Raw genomic sequence first — 20,369 nt, forward strand, 5'->3', positions numbered from 1 at the left:
TTTTAAAACAAAATAAACTACTGGCACATTTATAACGGCAATAATTACATAAATAGTAGTAGAAGAAGGACCCAAAAGCGATACCATCAGTCCTCACACTCACACAGCAATAAAATGAAAATAAAAGAAAAAAACGGTGGTATTGTTGGGGGGGAGTGCATTATTTTTGCATAGCCCAAAATGCAAACCAAACTCAAACTCGTATCATTTTGTACCACAAACTTTACAAAGCTTCTTCTCCGTTACGAAGATATTTACAAAGTTTAACTCTCCGTCTCTCTTGAAGGACGCACGTTGTGTTTTTTTTAACCAAATTCACAATTTTTAAACGTGGTGTTTGTACACACTCACGCACGGTGAGACACCACCAAGGTGAATAAATTTATTACTGCTGGCGTCTACGCCACCACTTCTGATGTACTTCGAGCAGCGCCGTTGCCGGACCTTGGTTGCCGCAGAAGCTCAATTAGTTTCTCCGCCTACACACCAAAACAAAGAAACAAAACTAAATTCAACACCAACAACATTCGTAAATTTTAATTATTCTCAAGCATGGAGCACTAATTCAAGCCCGATAATTAAAATATTCCCAAACCCAACCAATAAGATTGGCATCAACGATGCAATGGGAATACATGAGTCGATGTTCACTATAACAAATTTAATTAATTACACATTAAGCAATCTATTTTACGGTGGGTGGAGGTCCACTGGGCAACGAAGCTGACGTGGCACTACTTTTTTTTTTTTTTACAAAAATTTGTATCATAAAGAATGACTTTCAAAAATTATGTTGTCACATCGGTACATTATCATTTTAATGTGTTATTAGGTTAATATTTTTGTTATATGTATGGTTTTAAATTACATTTTTCTCACAATATAAATTTTCAGAAACACACTTCCACAGTCACAATTTAAAACCATGATTTAATGTTAAATTAACAAATAGATTGCAAAAAAAAAATAGAAAAATCAAAATTACTGGTGATAAACATAAGAATAATACTGATGTTATAGAAATAGAAATCAATGTAAAAAAAAAAAAAAAGTTATATGCAATTACTAGTTCTAATTGAAGGGATGTGTGCCACGTCAGCAAGCGGAGCAGAGTAATGGAAATGGCGTTGAAGGGAATGGGAATGGAATAGAAGAATAATACCTTTTGCTTGGCGCGATTGGTGCCGGACTGAGACAAAGCGACCAAAGGAGGAATCGCACCTTCGCGAGCGACCATGGTGCGATACGTCACGCTGTCCTCGCAAACCTGTAAAAGAATAACCACCGCGATTTCCTTCTGCCTCTGCGTCCCAACCTCGACGATCTCCACCAGCACCGGCACGCCTCCTTCTTCCACCAGCGCCACCCTCGCCTCCGGCACCGCAACCAGCACGCTCACCACGTACGCCGACTTGTCCACCATGTTCGACTCGAAGTCCGCCATCAACTCCACCAGCACCTTCATGATCCCCGCCTTCACCGCTCTGATCTTATTCTCCTTCACCGTGCACAGCGAGTACAGCGCCGTCGACGCGTCCTTCTTCGCGCGGAACCCGCCGCTCTCCAGGAGGCTCACAAGAAGCGGAATCGCGCCGGACCGCCCGATCGCCGCCTTGTTCTCCTCCACCTGCGAGAGTCTTAGAAGCGCGCACGCCGCGTTCTCCTTCGCCGTGGCGGTTCCACTGTTCAGCGCGCGAACCAGCGGCTTGATCGCGCCTGAGGAGGCTATCACCTCCTTGTTCTCGTCGCAGAGCGAGAGGTTCAAAATCGCGGTGACGCCGTATTCCTGGAGCTGAAGGTCCGGCGAGGAAATGAGAGAAATTAGCGGTTTGATTGCGCCGGCTTTCGCGATTTTGATGCGATTCTCCGGCTTGTTCTTCGCGAGTAATCGGATTTCCATGGCGGCTTGCTTCTGATCGTCGATGGAGGAGGAGTGGAGATCGGCGACGAGTTGGCGGATCAAGTCGTCGGAATTTTCGGTGGCGCAGGCGATGAGAAACCGCCGCGTTTGCGAAGAAGCGGTGGCGAATTCGCCAGATCTGTCACTGTTGCAGTCGCTGAAGGCGGAGGAAGAGGAATCGTCGTTGATGCGGAGTTCGCTCAAACTGCGCCCCATGTAAGTGTAGCCTTCCGTTCCCATCAGGGATTACTGGATTAGGATCCGAAGCGGAGGTTCGGGTTTTGGGTTTGAGGTTCGGGGAGAAAGAGGAAGCTGGTGGCGAGTTGCGAAAAGGGAAGTATATATGAATGGGAGGAGGGCAGTGAGATAACATTTTTACATGTGTATCCCAAAATTGGCCTCTGGGGGTGACACGTGCACTTATGGAGATTCATTTTACCAAATTCCAACCCTACAAGCACGTGCGAGGACTGTTTCTTACTTCCTTTTAACGCGTGCGTACGACCATCGTTTCTCCATGAAGCGTGTTGTTTTTCTAGTTAAACTATTTACTTACTCGTGCATACCGCTTCGTTTTGTTCATTTTTTTTTTTTAGTATCCAACTTGTGTTTCGATTAAAAAGTAATTTTTTTTAATGTTTGAAAAATTAGAATCTAAGATAAATTAATAGATTTTAGTTGACAATAATTTGAATCCAATTTAAATATAGTTATCATCTGACATTGGTAATAATTAGTGTTAAACTTTAGCTCAAATTTATATTTTGGGTCATGTTTATTTAGGTATGTAGAAATCTAAAATAAGTGTGATTTTGTTGGACCTAATTGTTGATTTTACAAAATAATAACTCATGCACACGAATACGTGTTATTTCATTATATTTGTTTTTTTTTTTTGTCTTGATAGCAAAATTGTGAATAGATTAAGGAATGAATTTTTTTAATAGGTAATGTAGGCCTTAGTTGGGTGTATTGAAGTTTTAATGGACATAGGAATGATGGTTATCATAAATATGACAAAAAAAATATAAATTATTGATTTATGATATATGTTTTGTGTAAATTTTTTCTAATTTATGTACAAATTTAAAATACAAATTAAATAATTCAATACTATAAAATGTATAATTAATTCATATAAATAATTATATCTAAAGAGAAAAGTAATATTTACAAAATAATTTAATTTTTTAGAAATTAATATTTGAACAAAATAAATCTGTTATTTAAAGTTGTTACATATGCAGGTATAGGGATACATACAATTTTTAGGATCATTTTGTCTTTATATTTAAGATATAGGAAAAAATTATCTTGATACAAAATAAAATAAAATTTAAAAGTTAAATATTTTAAATGGAAGAAATACATGAAAAAAAAATAGAAGAGAAAAGAGAAAATTATAAAAAAAAACTAAATATCATCACACTTTAAATATTTGAAATACGGGTAAAAAAACCACTAAATGCTCACATAGGGAAATAAAAAGGGTCAAGGTTCTTTTCTTCAAGCTTAAAAGAGTAAGTACAAAATACAAATAAATAATTTAAAGAATAATGTTTAGCATAAAAATTTGGAGAAAAAAAATAGTGAAACAAAGATTAAAGAGTCATATGCAAATCATCCTGAATTTGGATATCACAAATTTTAAAAAAAGAACTCACAACCCAAAATCCAGAAACTCAACCACAACATAAGTCAAAGAGAACCCCCACAAATCATAAAAATGAAAAAAAGATAAAAAAAAATAAAAAAAACCCTGGTACCCACCTCAATTGTCACTCGACGATTACTCCAATCAAATCCAAGGTTAGTCACCCTTGAAATTTGTAGAGAAAATAAAACAAAAATAAATATTAGATGAGTTCAAGATTTGAATTGAGTAAAAGAAAGAAGAGAAAAAAAAAAACTAAAAGGATAAAAGATATTTTGAGGCAAACAGAATACAAAGAATCACATGCAAATTATCATGAATTTATAAACCAAAAATTAAAGGAATTTATTGTATGATCAACAACATATATAATTACATTTGTTAATATACACAAATACTTCCCTTTCATTTCCATTCTCTAATAAATTAAATAGAAAAAGAAAAGGTTGAAAAGTGACCATGTAAAGAGTATTATTTGTAAAATATAAATAAGTCTTTATAGAGAGAGAAATAAATTATAAATGTAAAATCTATTAAAGACAAAATTACCCATCATTTTTTCATGCTCATTATTCAAACTAAAATAGAATGAAACAAAATTAAGGCACAATATATATATATAGAGAGACACTTTATCATTACAACCTTTATCATTCGAAATGGAGAATAAGCAAGGCAACTTTATTCCTTAAGGAATTTCTACTCCAATTGTAGCAATCTGCAGCAGCTAGCCAACTAAGACATAGACCAAAAGCCTCTTTCATATCTATATTTTGTGTCCTTTTTTTTTTCCTCCTTGACAAAGCACCTAGAATCTCACTAGGTAGTAATGGCCTTTTAGTGTAGTAAATGAAAATAACAAATAACCGATTTTTAAATTAGCTCGAGTGATATATAAAAATCTAGGAAGATAGTCTCAAGAAACATGGAGAGAACACCCTCCATGTATTGTATTCTGCATCTCAATATGGTATATATATTTCCAGCAGAGATTCAAGACTATAGTCTCCTGCAAAGTATAAGAAGAAACCAATTAACGACACATGCCTAATGTATCATTAAGCATATAAAGATTTTGCTTTGTCTGTAGCAGAGGAATAGCTATAAATTATTCAAATGATGTAAGAAACACGATTCAGAATGAAAGTACCATTTTGGTGTATCTTGATAAGTTTTGCTAAGGCATCACTACATGCTGGATCCTTCTTCAACATATCCTGAAAGCAGCTACGAAGCAGGAGAGAGTTGTTTCCATCAAAACGCTCCAAGAGAGCAGCCGTTACTCTGCAAGTGCGTACATTAGTAAATTTACTAAACATAAGAAAAAAGCATTGAGTAAAATATAGAATCTTACTCAAGCATAAATGGGATATATGTATATATATATATACCTTATTGGGAGTACAGAGGCTGAATTACAGCATTGCTTCTCAAGCGTATTTAGAGGCTCATCAACATGACCTCCAATCAGCAACAACTGGCCAAAAAAAAAAGTGAAGCTAGTGTTAGATGCAAAATATAGATGTGCATGTGCATCCAGAAAAAAGAAACATGTTAGATTGCAGAACATAGTCAGTTGCTTTGTGCAAGTAAAGATGGATAATATGCGTGTAAAACTATAAATACAATAAGCATGTGGTAAAGTAAGGGCCAATTAGTAATAGCAATAGCATGCACAAAAGATCAAGTGAGATGCAAGGAGAGAATTGTGTGCCTAGGTCTACAAATTATCATCAGTGTGACTGTTAGTGGATGTAGATGCAGTTTGGGTTATTGGAAGATATTTTATTTGGCTCCCATTTTGACGGTATAGTTCAGCCAATCTATAAGGAAAAACAGAAAGAAAAAATCAATATTATGAGTATAATATATAAATTATATAATTGAGATTATTAAATAAATTTTTATTTAATGTATATACCTGTGTCGTAAAATTCAGAGATATTTGGACTGAACACAGTTTTGGTCACTTGTGGGAAAGGTTGAATTACAGGGTTGCTTGAAAAATGCGGGTGACTAAATTGTAACTAAACAAAACTAATAAATATGTTATATAGTTCATATATTAAAGGCTACGTACTCCATAGATTATCCAATTCTGAATAAATTATAGTCTACTTAGTAGAATCCTTGTTGCTTAATTTCTACTCATATGAGGGTGGACTATGTAAGTCCTAAATCCAAATGTTGGTGAGGCTGAATCAATGATATTTGGCTTATTATTTTACACATGAGTTAATCATATAGGATAAGTGAACTCGTAAATTCGTAAAATTAGTGAGTTAACTCGAGAGTTGGATAACCATAATTATTTGTATCAAAACACTTATAACTAATTCGAAATGATTGTTGCTATAATATTCTTATTATACTATTTAGTTATCTAGATATTATGTTATCTTTGAGGTTTGAACAATTTCTCTTAATCCATCCCTATTCTCTTTTAAGGCTTCTCCATTTCCTACAGCATTTTGACATAAAGATCACTGATGTAGAGACATTCATTAAAAGAGAGATTTCTGTGTAATAAATTTTCTTAGATTTATCTATATGTCCGGTTGAAGTTGAACCTGTACGTTGGTATCAACTTTTGAACTTATGGCCATTAATTTCATTTCATGGTTGTTTTTGTCAAAAGAGTTTTTGTCTCTAATCTCTCTATTCTCTGTTCCTTCCTATAAACTTTACGGTCTAAACCTCCTCACCTCTCACTCTCAGCATGCATAACTTTGAACTAACCAAAAATTATCTAACACGCTCTTTAATTTTCAATTATGTTTTTGAACAAGTAAAAGGACTTTGTCAAACTAAAAAGGTCGTGAAATTCATAAAATCCAAGTAATGGAAATAACACTTCATTAAGAATATGTTTAGCTCAGGGTGAGAGGAGAAAAATTTTGAACTTTTAAAATCCATATTTTTTACACTCCATTTTAATTTAAAAAAAATATAATTTCATTATCTAAATCAAACACATTCTAAGTTTGTGTTTGAATAATCATTGATAAAATTAATTTTAAATAGAATTAATTTTAAAATGATGTGATTTATATTTAAATGTTTTTATTATAAAATCAAGTTAATAATAAATTTACTACAAATATTTGAATTAAATGTAAAAGTTATTCAAAATTGTTTTAAGTTAGAATTAATTTTAAATTTTTATTTAATGTAAAGTTAAACATTTAAAAATATATCTAAAATCAATTATCAACCTAAAGTCAATAATTATGTTCAAATAAACAAATATCTCGTGGTTGCATAAGTCTATACATAGCATATAGGCAATCCAAAGTGAAATTAAACAGCACTAAGTTTGACAATTAATAGTCTGATTACAAAGTAAAAGCGAATATACAACAAGCTCTCGTAGCTCAGTTGGTTAGAGCACCCGTTTAGTAAGCGGGAGGTCTTGAGTTCGACTCTCAACGAGAGCAAATTGATTTTTTCGATTTCTCATTTTTTTTAGATTTTATATTTTTCTATATTTTTCATCCATGGAAAAGGAAGGATTTACACGTTGTTGGTGGTGGTGTTTCTGTGCAGAGGCGAAAATGTCAGGGAAAGGACCTGGTCTCTTCTCTGCGATCGGAAAGATAGGCAGAGGTAAGAAACTATCTCTCTCATTCTCACTTTTTTTTTTTCACTTTTTATTATATGCTGCTTTCGTAACTAAGTAAATTTAGATTTCGCTTCTTGCAGATATCCTCATGAAGGATTACAACTCCGATCAAAGATTCACCTTCTCCTCCTCCTCCACCAACTCCGGTCTCGTACGTTCACTTTCCGATCCCTATTTTTCTCTCTTTTTATTATTCGCTATATATTTATTTATTTCGTTCCGAAATCATTTTGTGATAACTTTAATTACGTCATTCATTTGCAACTTAAGAAAAGTTAGGTTTGTTTGGATGAATTTCTGCATAAACACTTATAAGATGAAAATAAAGTAAAGTGTAAGCTAAAATCAACTTGTATACTTTTAGTTTTAGGAGAAATTAGATGAGAGAACTTTCATAAATGTTAAGTGCATAAGCTGATTTTAACTAATAGGAGAAGTTCATTTCGTTTTACCTTTTTTTTTTCTTCTCTTCTAAGTGTTTATACTTTATAAAGAAGATAATCCAAACAGGACCTTAATTTGATAATAATTCATTTTCATCTTGTTTGAGAGAAGTAGTAATTGGAAGTTGTTACCTGTTACAAGTTCAGGACCTGAAGTCAACACTGGTGAAGAGTAGAGGACTTTCCTCTGGTGATGTGGCTGCGGCATTTAAGTATAAGAATAAAGCGGTTAATGTCAAAGTTGATACTGAATCAAATGTATTTATCTCTCTCTTTCTTTCTATATCTTCTTCCATTTCATAAATTTGAAAATATAATGTTTCCTGCTTCGGTTAGTAATTGAATTTTGTTCTTTAGGTGTTGACGACATTCACTGTTTCTGATGTAGTGCCATCCGTGAAAACCATTGCTTTGATTCGTTTGCCTGATTACAATTCTGGCAAGGTACTGAGATTGTCTTGGGATAAAAGGTTGGAATATTCGGTCCAAGTCTGTTATCTTGGACTTCTTTTTCGTAAAGGTGTTTTAAGACATTGTTGACTCTGGAAGAGTTATTGAATGACTGTTATTTGCATTGGTTGTGTTGAGATACACACCCCTTGGTTTAAACCGCTCCCCAGCTATTGATTTTTCTGGGATGATGGGTACTCCCAGCATTGTCATTGGAGCACAAATCAGCTTCTCCACAAGGATGGGCAAGTTTACAAAATACAAAGGTTGGTCTGTGCTTGATAAAAGCCAAGTTCCAATGCTTAAGTAATTTTGTAAGTAGTTAATTTTTTGTAATCATGTGCTTTTAATTGTCAGATGTTAAATTAATATTTCAAATGCATATTTGCAAAACCAAGTATTTATTGATGTTCTTTAACAATTTTCAGATTTTTTTTCTCATGAGAGTGGAGCAACACACTTTCTGATACATTTCTTCTAACTCATTCTCCATTATTGGTTAAAATTTTGTGGAAAGTTCAAAATCACGAAGATCATGAGTGAAGACTCATCATTAAATAGGAGTTAAACTTAATTTTAGCCAATAATGAAAAATGTGTTGGAAGAAATGTGTTAGGAAGTGTATTGTTAGCATTTTTCTTTTTCATGTTGGTGTTTTAAGACGTTGTTGACTCCGGAAAAGTTATTGAATGTCTGTTACTTGCATCATTGGCTGTGTTGAGATGCACCCTACAATTTGAGGGCATAAATTAGTGTGCTATGTCAGTGTTGGCAAATTTATGTTTTGGTATATAATAGTATACTTTTCATTTTTAAGAGGTGATAAGGGAGACTCCATGAAGGTGTCATATTTATACCAGCTAGAAAGATTGAATGGGGGAGCTGTTGTGGGAGAGATTAGCAGAAGGTTCTCTACAAATGAGAACACATTGACAGTTGGATGTTTATATGTGGTTGATTCTCAGACAGCTTTGAAGGCAAAGCTGAACAATCACGGCAACCTTGGGGCCTTATTGCAGCATGAGCTAACACGTAAGTCATTCTTGACAATCTCGAGTGCTTTTGAAACAAAGGATTTGGACAAGAGTCCCAAGTTTGGTTTCACACTATTGCTCAAGCCTTAATGGGTTCATAAGTTGAGTTAGTATATTAAGTTATATTGTCACACCTTCCTTCAGTTAAGTTCAACGAAAGGAAGAAAGTTGAGAAAATTGATATAGATAGTTGATGTATTTTTTTTCTTATTATCTTCAAATGATTAATTGGACAGCTTGAGATTAGAAAGGCATTGTCACTAGGAATTAATCTAAATTTTTTTATGGCATCTGATTTAAAACTAGTTTGAAAAAATATAAGCAATTATTTATCCTGATCTTCTGACTATTGTCTGAAGTTTTTGAATTGTCTTGAGCATGTTGACATTTCCGTATGTTGCATAATTCATGCACACTTAACTGTATATATTTGAAGGGTATCCCTTGTTAGCTAATACCAATGACATGCCAAGATCAGAGATAATGTTTAAATTCTTTTGAAGAAAAATGTAATAGCCAGTAAATCAAATTTACAACAAATCAAGTATGTGAGCAGCATCACCATCTCCCATCTACATAAAACTCACATCCTTTAACCCTGACCCTATTATGGACTGTTTTGGTGGGAAATCCACTCAGCTGTAGTCCAGGCACGATTAGAAATATTAGCAAACTTCTTGAAGCGGTTTGTGCAGATTGAAGTTGTGTAAGCATATTTCCCTTAATATATTGACATGATAGTTCTTATATAAGAACAGTTTCATGTATAAGCTACCGGTTCTTAAGAATTGTAAGACAGTTGTAGGCCTTATTTTAAGTTTTTATAGGCTGTGCTATTGAAGAGTTGTTAGAGTTCTTAAATCTCATGTGAACTGTAAGACCTATCAAAAGTGAGTTAAGCAACTTCATCATAATTGCACAAATAGAGATAATGTTATAGTCCTCATCGATTATAATTTCTTTTAGGGAGCATTCTGTAAAAGAACTAAAGAATATCTTTAAACAAAAATTCCTATTAAGGTGGGCAAAATAAAATAATAAATAAGTTAAAAAAGTCACCGTGGTCCATAACCATAATTTCTGTGGTTGAAAGTGGACTTGAGAAAGAAGACCTTCCAGAGTCAAGGTAGTCGACGCATAGAGGACTCGGCTGGAGCCCAGAAGTTGGCAAGCTACATGATAATGTAATACAACTTTCATTCATTAATTTATATGGAAAATCATAATTCTTCATACTATACAAATACAGTAGTTAAATTCTTTATTTAAAAAGTTCATTATAAGAATTTCACGTAACGGTTTAGTTTCATTTCTTTAATGTTATTTTATGACTTAAATATGTTTTTTTTTTCAAATTTAAATTTATTTTTTTATTCTTTGAATTTAAAAAATTGTTCTTTTTAGTCTCCATGAAAAAAAATAAACATTTCACTCACTCTAAAATTAATTTGAGAATTTTTTTTTACAGAGACCGAAAAAAACTATGTCCGAAATTCAAAAACTAAAAAAGAAATTAAATTTAGGAGACTAAAAATAAGTGACTTAAATTTAAGAGACCGAACAATATATTTAATTTTTTTTTTACTCCTAAATCCTTTTATAACTTGTCAAATTAGTCTTGGGCCCTTGGGCCCTCTTTTTTTCTTTCTAAATTATTGACATCAATTGTGTATTTATATGATATAAATCCTAAAATAACCAATAAATTTTTAAAGATTAACTTTGACTAGAGTGTGAAAATGTGTAAAGACTGAAATATTATATTTACTAGAATAAAATGTGCTGGTTATGCTAACAAAACACAAATTTGCCGTTGGGTAGTCCACAGTAGTGAGTATCATCTTTGAACTCGTCCTCAAGCTAAAAAATATCAAAGTCAACTTGTTTATCTCTTTTTTAAACATATTTTTATTAAAATGAGATGTTAATGCAGTTTAAAATTTAAATATTATCGTATAAGAGATTATAAGTCAACTTAATTTTTAAGAATGTGTTAATAAGTTAGAATTTTAATTTTCTTAGAATATACTCAAAGTCAAAGATACATGTTAACATAATATTTTTAAAATTTAAGTATTTTAAAGTTTGTAAATATAAGTTTGAATCAAAGTACTTATAAACACAAGTTTGATAAAAAAAAAAAAAAGAGTTTACTAGTGATTTATATTTAAATATATTTTTTTATTCAAAAGTATGTTGATAAAATAAAATTTGTTTGAATAATATTAATTAAAAATACTTTTATTTGATATCGCTCTTGCATATACACTGTTAACAAAGAATGAACTTTCAAAAGCAATCTGTTTTGAACTTTCAATTGAAACTTAGTTTAGTATCTAAGCTAAGTCGATTAATTTTAGCAATCTCTTTTAATAGAATTAGTTTAAATGTCCTAATCTAATGAATTATTTAAAATTAACATTTTTATTTTCTAATTCTATAGAAAATACATATATTGTGCCAGTCCAATGAACCTGTAATCCACGTAAGACCAAACTGAGTCAATAATTTAGTGATTAAAACTGTATGTCATATGTATTAAGCTAGATACATTTGGCACGGTGAGGCCTATACTGACAACCGAAACCTTGAGTCATGTCAACTAATGGATTTCGGACGGATAAATCAAGGAAGCAAATGACAAAAATTCCCTCCTCCTTTCATTTGGGGTGCAGCTGACAGAGGAAATAATGGCTTCCACTGGTTTTTTATAATCCCTCTGTATTTGGTAAGGGTAGCTAGTTTGAGGAGAAATAAATAGTAAAATAAGATGAGATGACATTTTTATATTTTATTTTAACTTAAAATTTGTATTTAATTTATTTTTTTCTTTTTCTTTCACCATATCGAACGGACTTGAAAGAAAACAAACTAAAAGGATGCAATTTTTATATAGTAATAAAAGTACTGTTATTTTATGTTATATTTTGTTTACATTTAAGATATTTATGTTATTTTATGCGAATATTTTTTTCTTTCTTTTTATTTTTATATAAACAAGTATAAAGAAAAAAAAAACTATCTTTCTTTTCTTTTCTTTTCTCGTTTTGTTAAACAATCTTAAAAGTTTTTCATTTTTTTCTTTTCATTTCTTTCCTAAACTAAATATATCATAATGTTTTTTTTACTTTATTATTGATATAGAATATTTATCGGTTTTGTCGATGATTAATCTTTGTTAGAAGATCTAATTGATCATCTTTAGTGATATTTTTTTCTCTCAATCATATGTTTTTCATCCACATAGATTAAATTTAATATTTTAATATCTTAAGAAAATCAAATTTAGTATCATTTTTTTAACTGTACGGGTTGTGGTTTGGGTTTGGGAGTGTTTGACTCTTGACAAATTGTTTGCTATGTTTGGTTTGATAGCTATAATTACAACTGTTATGTTGTCCAATTGTTGGTGTGTGACAAGTGATTCTATTGCTTAAGGGGCCATGAATGGTTCCCTGAGAGTAATACATAGGCTTGAGTCTCGTCTTTCTTTCTTGTTTGCTTGTTTATATGTGTTCGTTGATGTATGTGGTAGGAGGACTGCACATATGTGGTGACAAGATTTAAGAGGACTGGATAGAGAGTAAAAGAACCAATGGTTCTGTTTACTTCTGTGAGAATGTGAGGTTGTGTTGAGAAAGTGGATGATGGACAAAGGCACACTAGGGTGTAGTGGGTGGAGAGGTTCGAAGAACCTAGGGAAATTAGCGAGTGGTGACTACCTGACATTTGGTGCGAGTAACTCACATGCCTCACTTTGCTAATCTTGATAGGCTTCGAGACTATATGCTTTTTGAGTTGGAAGATAAGGGGTCGATGTTCGATGTATCCATATCTAGCGATCACTCCCGACTGTCATCGACATGATTTTTATAAGACCATCAAGACCTGGGAGGATTGGTGGCGGTGATTGGACCCTATTGTGAGTTAAGTGTGATAGTTACATGCTTGGGATGCGAAAGTGTTGTTTGTTTAGATAACCACACATAGTGGTTACATAGATTGTATGTTTTAATTTTGTTTTACAATTGCCTATTGTTTGTGGAGTTTGAGGAACGGAGGACTCACTCCTACAACAACAACTTTCAGGTATTAACAATGTCGAGTACATTGAGCCGTCTGCGGGCTCAGTGTAGCTTACAAAGAGAACGGGTATGGTCCTGCATCGTAACACGAACTACACGTTACACCTTCCATACTCGAGTCCACATAGTGCCAGCTAATAGACGGGATACAACGTGCATCGAGTACACCTAGTGTAGGTTACAGAGGACCGAGGTGACCATTCAGACATATCGTCTGAGGAGATAAAGGAGTATCGGGAACTACTGAGGCAGTTGGAATCGACGTTTGAGGAGGAGAGTGACGATTCTTTCGAGGGCACATCATAGTTAGTTTTGCACTTCTAGTGTGATAAGTGGTCTGCTCTGATCCTAGTTTCTTTATTGTTTTGATGTATTTTGAGAAATTTTCTCCACAAACATGTATTTCGTTGTAGCAAGGATGAAAAATGTATTGTTTATTATCACATTATTATGAGTTGTATCCGTATATTTCTCTGTGACACTACAAGTTTTGTTTTATTTATGTATGTGTTAACTCATTGGTAAGTGCATCAAATTATCCCAAGTAGTAAAGTAAAATGGAAGTCCAAGTGTCGAGTTCACATGGACTTTATTTGTACTTAGATTGGTGTATACCCAATCCTTAAGAAATTAATGAATTGATTTAAAGATTTGTGAAAATGACAGTAAAATAAATTGACATAAAATTAAACTAATTAAAATATGCAAGGGAAGAAAAACAAACTCTTGAAGGCTAGGTTGATTCAGAATGTGGATATGTTGGGGCCTAACTTACCAAAACTACTCTTGATGTAATGTTAATGATTTTTTTCTATTTAATATTATTCTGATTATCACCTACATCCACTCATATACTTTAACCATAATTTACCTAATCCCTTAAGAAAATAAACTAGTTAAATTGCATTATGAACAAAGATGCATAAAATAGGCTAAATAATATCATTCTATCCTTAGATATTAATCATTTAGATGTTATTTTCTAGTTCTTAGAAGATAAACATTTCCCAATGCTTAAATCCTAAAACACATACATGAATATGGGTAATCAGACCACAATCAATGAAATTGAGCATAAAAAAGAGACAATAAAAATTAAAATAACATTAAATAGATAGTAGGAAAGAAATTACATCACGAACATTTGGTTGTTAGGCTTCCAATAATGGGGGTTTAGCCTTTTATTGTCATGAGAAACTTTACAATTGCAAGAGGATAATGGAAAGTAGAGGAGGTAGAGAAGAATGAAGAAGGATGGAAGGAATGACTCCTAAAGGTTGGTTTCCCTTATTCCTGCACGAATCCTTGCTTTTGCTCTCTGAGGGAAACTTTAATTTCGTGGTTATTCAGTGTCTAGTTATGTATCTTTTTCCTTTGCTTCCTCCTCTTTTTATAGGTAAAATTTGCTTAAAATTTATGCAATCTCACGCTAAGCGTGACCCCTGCGCTTAGCGAGTGAGTCTGATGGTCACACGCTTAGCGCATGACTCGCGCTAAATGCGTCTTCACATGATATCTAGCTTCTCTATGTGACTTCTTTGTGTTGAGCGAGTGCTGCATACGGAACGAGAGTCTTCAGATTTTTAACTTCTCTTTCAAGTTTTATTATGTGTTTCTACAGCAAATATAAAACCAAAACAATATAAATTCACTAGTTTAAACACCTACTGGACAAAAACTTAGATGATGTTAAATTTTAATTATTCACACAAAAAGGAGCAATAAAAGATGGGAAATCTAACAATTTTTATATGACTTAATCATAAAATATACCTATGCACAACAATTATCAGTATGAAAACTCAATTACTATACATTTATTTTAATTTGATGTAACTATTTAGCATCTTCTGACTATCGCATTTTGCTTAAAAAAATAGTATAGGAAGATGTTTTTAATATTTATAAGTAACAATTAAAAAAAGTGACATGTATTTCTAAAATAAATTAAATTAAAGTATTTTCAAACAATATTTTTAGTTTTAAATTTGAGGCGTTACAACCAAACCTAGTATTTTTAATTAAATAGCCTTTCATAAGCTTAACCTAGTTTATTTAAAAAAAAGTCTAACCTAGGTTCACCTTATATAAACCAAGTCATAAGCTTATATCGGACAACATGTCCTAATAAAGAACTCATTATTCCTCCAACATCAAGCAAATAAAAATTGAGGTAAGCCTTTCCTTGTTTATTCTACTAGTCACGAATATTTAAATAAAGGTCTATTTTTATTTAGCTGTAGGCCTGTAGCATAAATTTAAAGTAAAATTGTACAATCATGAGGGTATAGCTCAATTAGTTGAACATGGTGTATGGGGGTGTATTTGATTTGCTAAAAAGATAGGATATACATAACAGTATTGGACAAGTAACTGACTCACAGGATAATTTTCTGTATTATATGTTATTTGGTGATCGATGCACAGTACAAGTAATTTTATATTATATTTTGTTTGATGTGCTTATATAAAGAACAAAACAATATAAATTTTACTATAAAATTCTAGGTGCATTAACAACACCTTGACAGCACAACAAAGGAGATACACTTCCACGGAGGAGCCCTTGACGCCATCAAGCGGAGGCCTAGCAGTGTGAGGCTACCACATGGTCATGACGATGGTAGCAACGACATGATGCGGCCTCGTTGGAATTGGCCCAAAGAAAAAAAAACATAACGAGAAGGAGGAAGATGACGACATGAACATTTAATTTGAATAAATTAACAATGAAAAGAAAGAAATAATGAGCAAAAAAGGAACAACAATAGTCCATACAGTCCTCGCCGGCAACCAAGGTGCCCACGTCGGCAGCCAAGGCAGCCCTCGTTGACTGCCAAGTTACTACGTTTGGAGAGGGAGATTTAGAAAAGGAGGTGCATATGGAAAAAGAAAAAAGGTGTGGGATAATGAAAAGTCAGAAAATAATGATAGTATTATATTTTTACTTTTATTAGGCATTGGACAAAAAGTTATACTAGAGTTTAGTGAGTTACAAGTTTTTGGATATTTGTCTCGTCCATCATTCTTTATTTTGTATTGTCCCTCGGTCATTTTCTAAATCAAACATTGAACAAATATTTTTGTGTTGTCCAATCTCTTATTTTTTAGCGAATCAAACACATCCTGAGTGTTGTAGATTTCTTGGTATCGTATTCAATTCCTACCAATAAAAATAAAATAAAATTGTACATTGACCAATAAATGAAAAATGATTGACTGTATTAAGATGTCTATCATTCAACATTGTAAACGGCAAAGAACTTAAAACAATTTCTTAAAAAATATTTTTTCATTGGTTCTTTTTATAAGATTCAAATAAGAAGTGATGTTTGGTCTTTTATTTTTATTTTTATAAGAACCACTATAAAGAAGTGTAAAAGATAATGGAAAAATATCAAAAGAGTGATCATGTGTGGTTGATTAAGCTTTTTTTTTTTCTTAAAAAAAAGAGATATTTTATAAAATAACTTTTAAAAGAGTTTAATATACGTGCATTGTTAGTGTAAAAATAACAAACTAAACATACATAATGTATGTTTTGTGATCTAATGACATTGTAAAAGACTTTTACATTGTTAGTGTATGTATTACTTTTTTATATAAAAAAATAATCAATATTTATAAACTAGTAGTGAGAAAAAGGACGTGAAAGTGTAAGCAAAAACAAAAGTAATAGAAAACAGAAAATATAAAAGTAAAACATCTTAAGTATAGTTGAGTCTAATGGAAATGAAGGAGTTAATCTCCTGCAATGTGGTGAATCGAGTTTTGAATCTTCATCAATGAAAAATGTATCTCACTTGATGTTCCATAGTGCGGCTTTGGTTTCAAAAGAGGGTACTTATAAGGAACCAAAAAAAGGTATTTTGGTTTAATTTTCTGATTTTAAAAGGTGAAAAGGAGATATTAATTTTAAAAAAAATACTTTTCAGAATTATATTTATTAAATATTTATTTATTATTCATTTTTATGCTTTTAAAAACAAAACAGAAACATACTTTATTCTTGAAAAAGAATTATGTTGGACTAGGTAATCAACCGTTCGTACTAAAGGCATCCCTAGATTTTTTGCAATATAAATGGAATAACTAACGTTGCATGTTGGAGCTTTCGGTAGATTCTTGCATGAAATATATTAATTCCATGCGCAATTTTAAACGAGCTCCATTAACAAAGAATGAATTAATATATTAATTTAACAAGGCTCACATTTTTTTAACAATAAAAAGTATCAAAAGAGTATAAAAGATTACTAAAAGAATATCGAAAGAGTCAACAATTCAATATTCTTTATTACGAAAAAATTGTATGTTGTATTAAGTAATCAAACCGAAATCCCTAGACTTTTTGCAATTTGAATAGAATAGCTAAACCGACAGTTAAAAGTTTTATGTTTAAGCTTTCGGTAGATTCCATGCATGAAATACTAGCTGACCCAATCAGTTAACAGTCTTTTCAAGTAAAAGAAGTTTATTAACATTCTATTGATGGTTCAGGATATTTTCAGCCCATAAACAAAGAATAATCATTCAAGATAGGCAAATTAATTTTAAGAGCTATGATTTCTTCCACTAAATTATTTTTTATGCACTGACTTCAAATTAAACTTTCGAGCACATGCTTAAAAAATATAATTATATGTCAATTATATCACGCCATTTTGATAAGCTTAAGATCATTACTGTTATTATTAGTCATTTTTGAACAGTGAAAATCTCAATTTCAACGTAATATTTAGTTTTTAGTATGCAAGGCATCTTTTACTATTAGTTCAACTCATTGAATACGAATGCTATATTGGTCAAAAATCATCAGCCGCATTCAAGTATCAAGCCTTTAATTACTCTTTCTTCCCTCCTCGATATAATAACTTAACTCATTGCTAGCTATGTGAGGCACCACCAAGAAAAAAATACAGAAAATTAGAGAGGGAAGAGGAGAGGACTCGCACATTGATTATTAGAGAGATGGCACAGGACATGTGGGGCATGAAGAGATGGTTCTTCAAGAGGCTTAGAAAGCAAGCATTGAGAACAATGAAGCTTTTGAGGTCTGCATTCAAAGGGAAGAAGCTTTATTCGCCACTCTCCTTCATGGACTATGTGATTTTTAAGATTATGTCCGCGTTTGACACCATTGTGTTGGTCTTCATGCTCTCTTTTTTCTACTTTTGTTGCGGCTGCACCTTCTAATTTTTAGAAGTTTGTTTCATGTAATCATCATAGGAACATATTGTTTTTTACCTTTAAACTAGATTCTAGCTGAATGTTAGGTTAGGGTATTAGAACTCAGAGCAGAAAGAGAATCGGAAATATATTACACCTAATACATAGTTGCCCCAACTAACTCAATGATATTAACTGTTTCTGTTGTACAATAATTTATGGCTAACCTTACATGTAATCATATACACTGATAGCTACTAAAGAGGTCTAGCTCACTTGGTTGAACATGGTGCATAAGTTGTTACTGGTACTTGTTTTTTATTCCTACATATCAAAAAATATATATACACTGATATCCCTCTACAAGCTCAAGGTGGTTGCTGAGAGGGAAACACTTTTACCTTGGCTCAAATGTCAGCAAAGGAAGTAGACAATAGAGGTTTAGTTAAAACGTAACAAGTTGATCAGAAGTTGCAATAATATGCCTTGAACTTGAAGAGCCTTGGATTTTTCTTCTCACAATCAAAATGAATATCCAATTTCCATGTGCTTAGTTTTTGCATGTAAAATAGGATTGTGAGAGAGCAGCACAACACTCAAATTATCACATAGAAGCAAGTCACAAGACTCGCAAAAGGCTACTTCTTGGAGAACAAGGCACTAAATTGGGTCCAAAGAAAACACAGGAACCCGAAGTTGATTTACAATCATCCGGCTCACTTGTCCAATCTGATTTACAATCGAGATTAGCAGGTTGTATGAAATGGCCATCTTTAATAAAATCATTTTGTTTCCAAATATCCGTTTGTTTAGGTTTTTAATCGAGTTAAATGATATTGTATAATCCATGTAATCAACTCTACCTACTGGAATAAGGTTTTGTTGTGATTTTTGAGTGCATGACAGCACATCAACAATTGTTCAAGGATGAGCCAAAATTGAGACACTTTATTGTCAATTTTTATTTTTCATCGTTTGAGTTGTCATTTTTTATTCAAATAATTAAGGATTTCAAAAGAATTTGAGGTGAGAAATTATTTAAACATTCCTGAATCTAAATATTTGGTAAGAACTTCAAGATTTACAGACAACACGAGGTTAAAATTTTAAACAAAGAAAATTTGATATTTTTAAAGTATTATGTGTTATTCTGATTGGTAAATTATACGTTTAAAAAATTGATAAATTTACATTATAAAGATTTTTTGAAGTAGAGAAACACTAACACAAAACTTAATTATGAAAATTAAAAAAAAAGAATCGCATTCAAAGAAAAATTATTGAAGAGCTAGAGTCTTGCATTTTGATTCTCTTTTTTAAAAGGATCAAGAGTAAAAGCCCAAAATATATAAAAAAAAAAATGAAAGAAAGTACTCGCACCTCGTTTTATTGCATAGTTAATGATATATCAAAGTCAAGATCTAACTTGTCCTCATAGCTTTTGCAAATTTAGTCACTATAATCTGAGTATAGGTAATCTGAATATATACTTTGCCAATTTTCACGTTCATTTGAAATCACAGTGCCTAGCGATATGTGGAGAGGACTATCTTAAGTTTTGCTACACCCTTGATGGAATGGTTTAATAAATTAAGGAGTAAATGTATCTTTAAATTGCTTGCAGTTTATATACAAGCATCAAACAAGAGAAAAGTCCTTGAAACTTGTAAAAATGATTTCTCATAGCAAATCTATAAATTAGACCTTGAGATTGTATAAAAATGACTTTATAAAAAATCGTTTATTTCAGTATTTTATACTTTATTTTTCTACTGTCATTTTACACTAATCTATAACTATTAAAGACAATGCAAACATTTTGTCAGGCCAATTTACCCTCTAACTAATTCTAAAAATCACTTTTGAATCAAACAATTTTTTTTTAAAAAAAAACTCCTCAAATACAGTTATTAAAAAAAAATCCTCCAATGTGACAATTATTTACATATTTTAATTATTTTTTATTTTAATTTAAAACTAAAAAAATAAAAGAATTAGTAGTTGAGGCACTT

At 32.0% G+C, this 20,369-nt stretch overlaps 1 protein-coding gene, 1 non-coding gene and 1 pseudogene across 2 annotated transcripts; 2 read left to right on the forward strand and 1 right to left on the reverse strand.

Moving 5' to 3' along the window:
- Positions 1 to 181: 181 nt before the first annotated feature.
- On the reverse strand, positions 182 to 2,580 carry LOC100797550 (U-box domain-containing protein 4). Its single transcript, XM_003550260.5, has 2 exons — positions 1,163 to 2,580; positions 182 to 479 (listed from the first exon to the last, which is right to left on the reverse strand). Exons 1-2 carry the CDS (start codon positions 2,138 to 2,140, stop codon positions 399 to 401), a joined length of 1,059 nt encoding a protein of 352 aa, XP_003550308.1. The 5' UTR covers positions 2,141 to 2,580; the 3' UTR covers positions 182 to 398.
- Positions 2,581 to 6,917: 4,337 nt separating this feature from the next.
- On the forward strand, positions 6,918 to 6,991 carry TRNAT-AGU (transfer RNA threonine (anticodon AGU)). The gene has a single exon. It is a non-coding gene; the product is annotated as a tRNA-Thr (tRNA).
- On the forward strand, positions 6,928 to 9,441 carry LOC100798082 (mitochondrial outer membrane protein porin 5-like; annotated as a pseudogene).
- Positions 9,442 to 20,369: the final 10,928 nt, after the last annotated feature.

This window comes from Glycine max, chromosome 17 (genome assembly GCF_000004515.6).
Source record: "Glycine max cultivar Williams 82 chromosome 17, Glycine_max_v4.0, whole genome shotgun sequence".
Classification (NCBI taxonomy): Eukaryota; Viridiplantae; Streptophyta; class Magnoliopsida; order Fabales; family Fabaceae; genus Glycine; species Glycine max.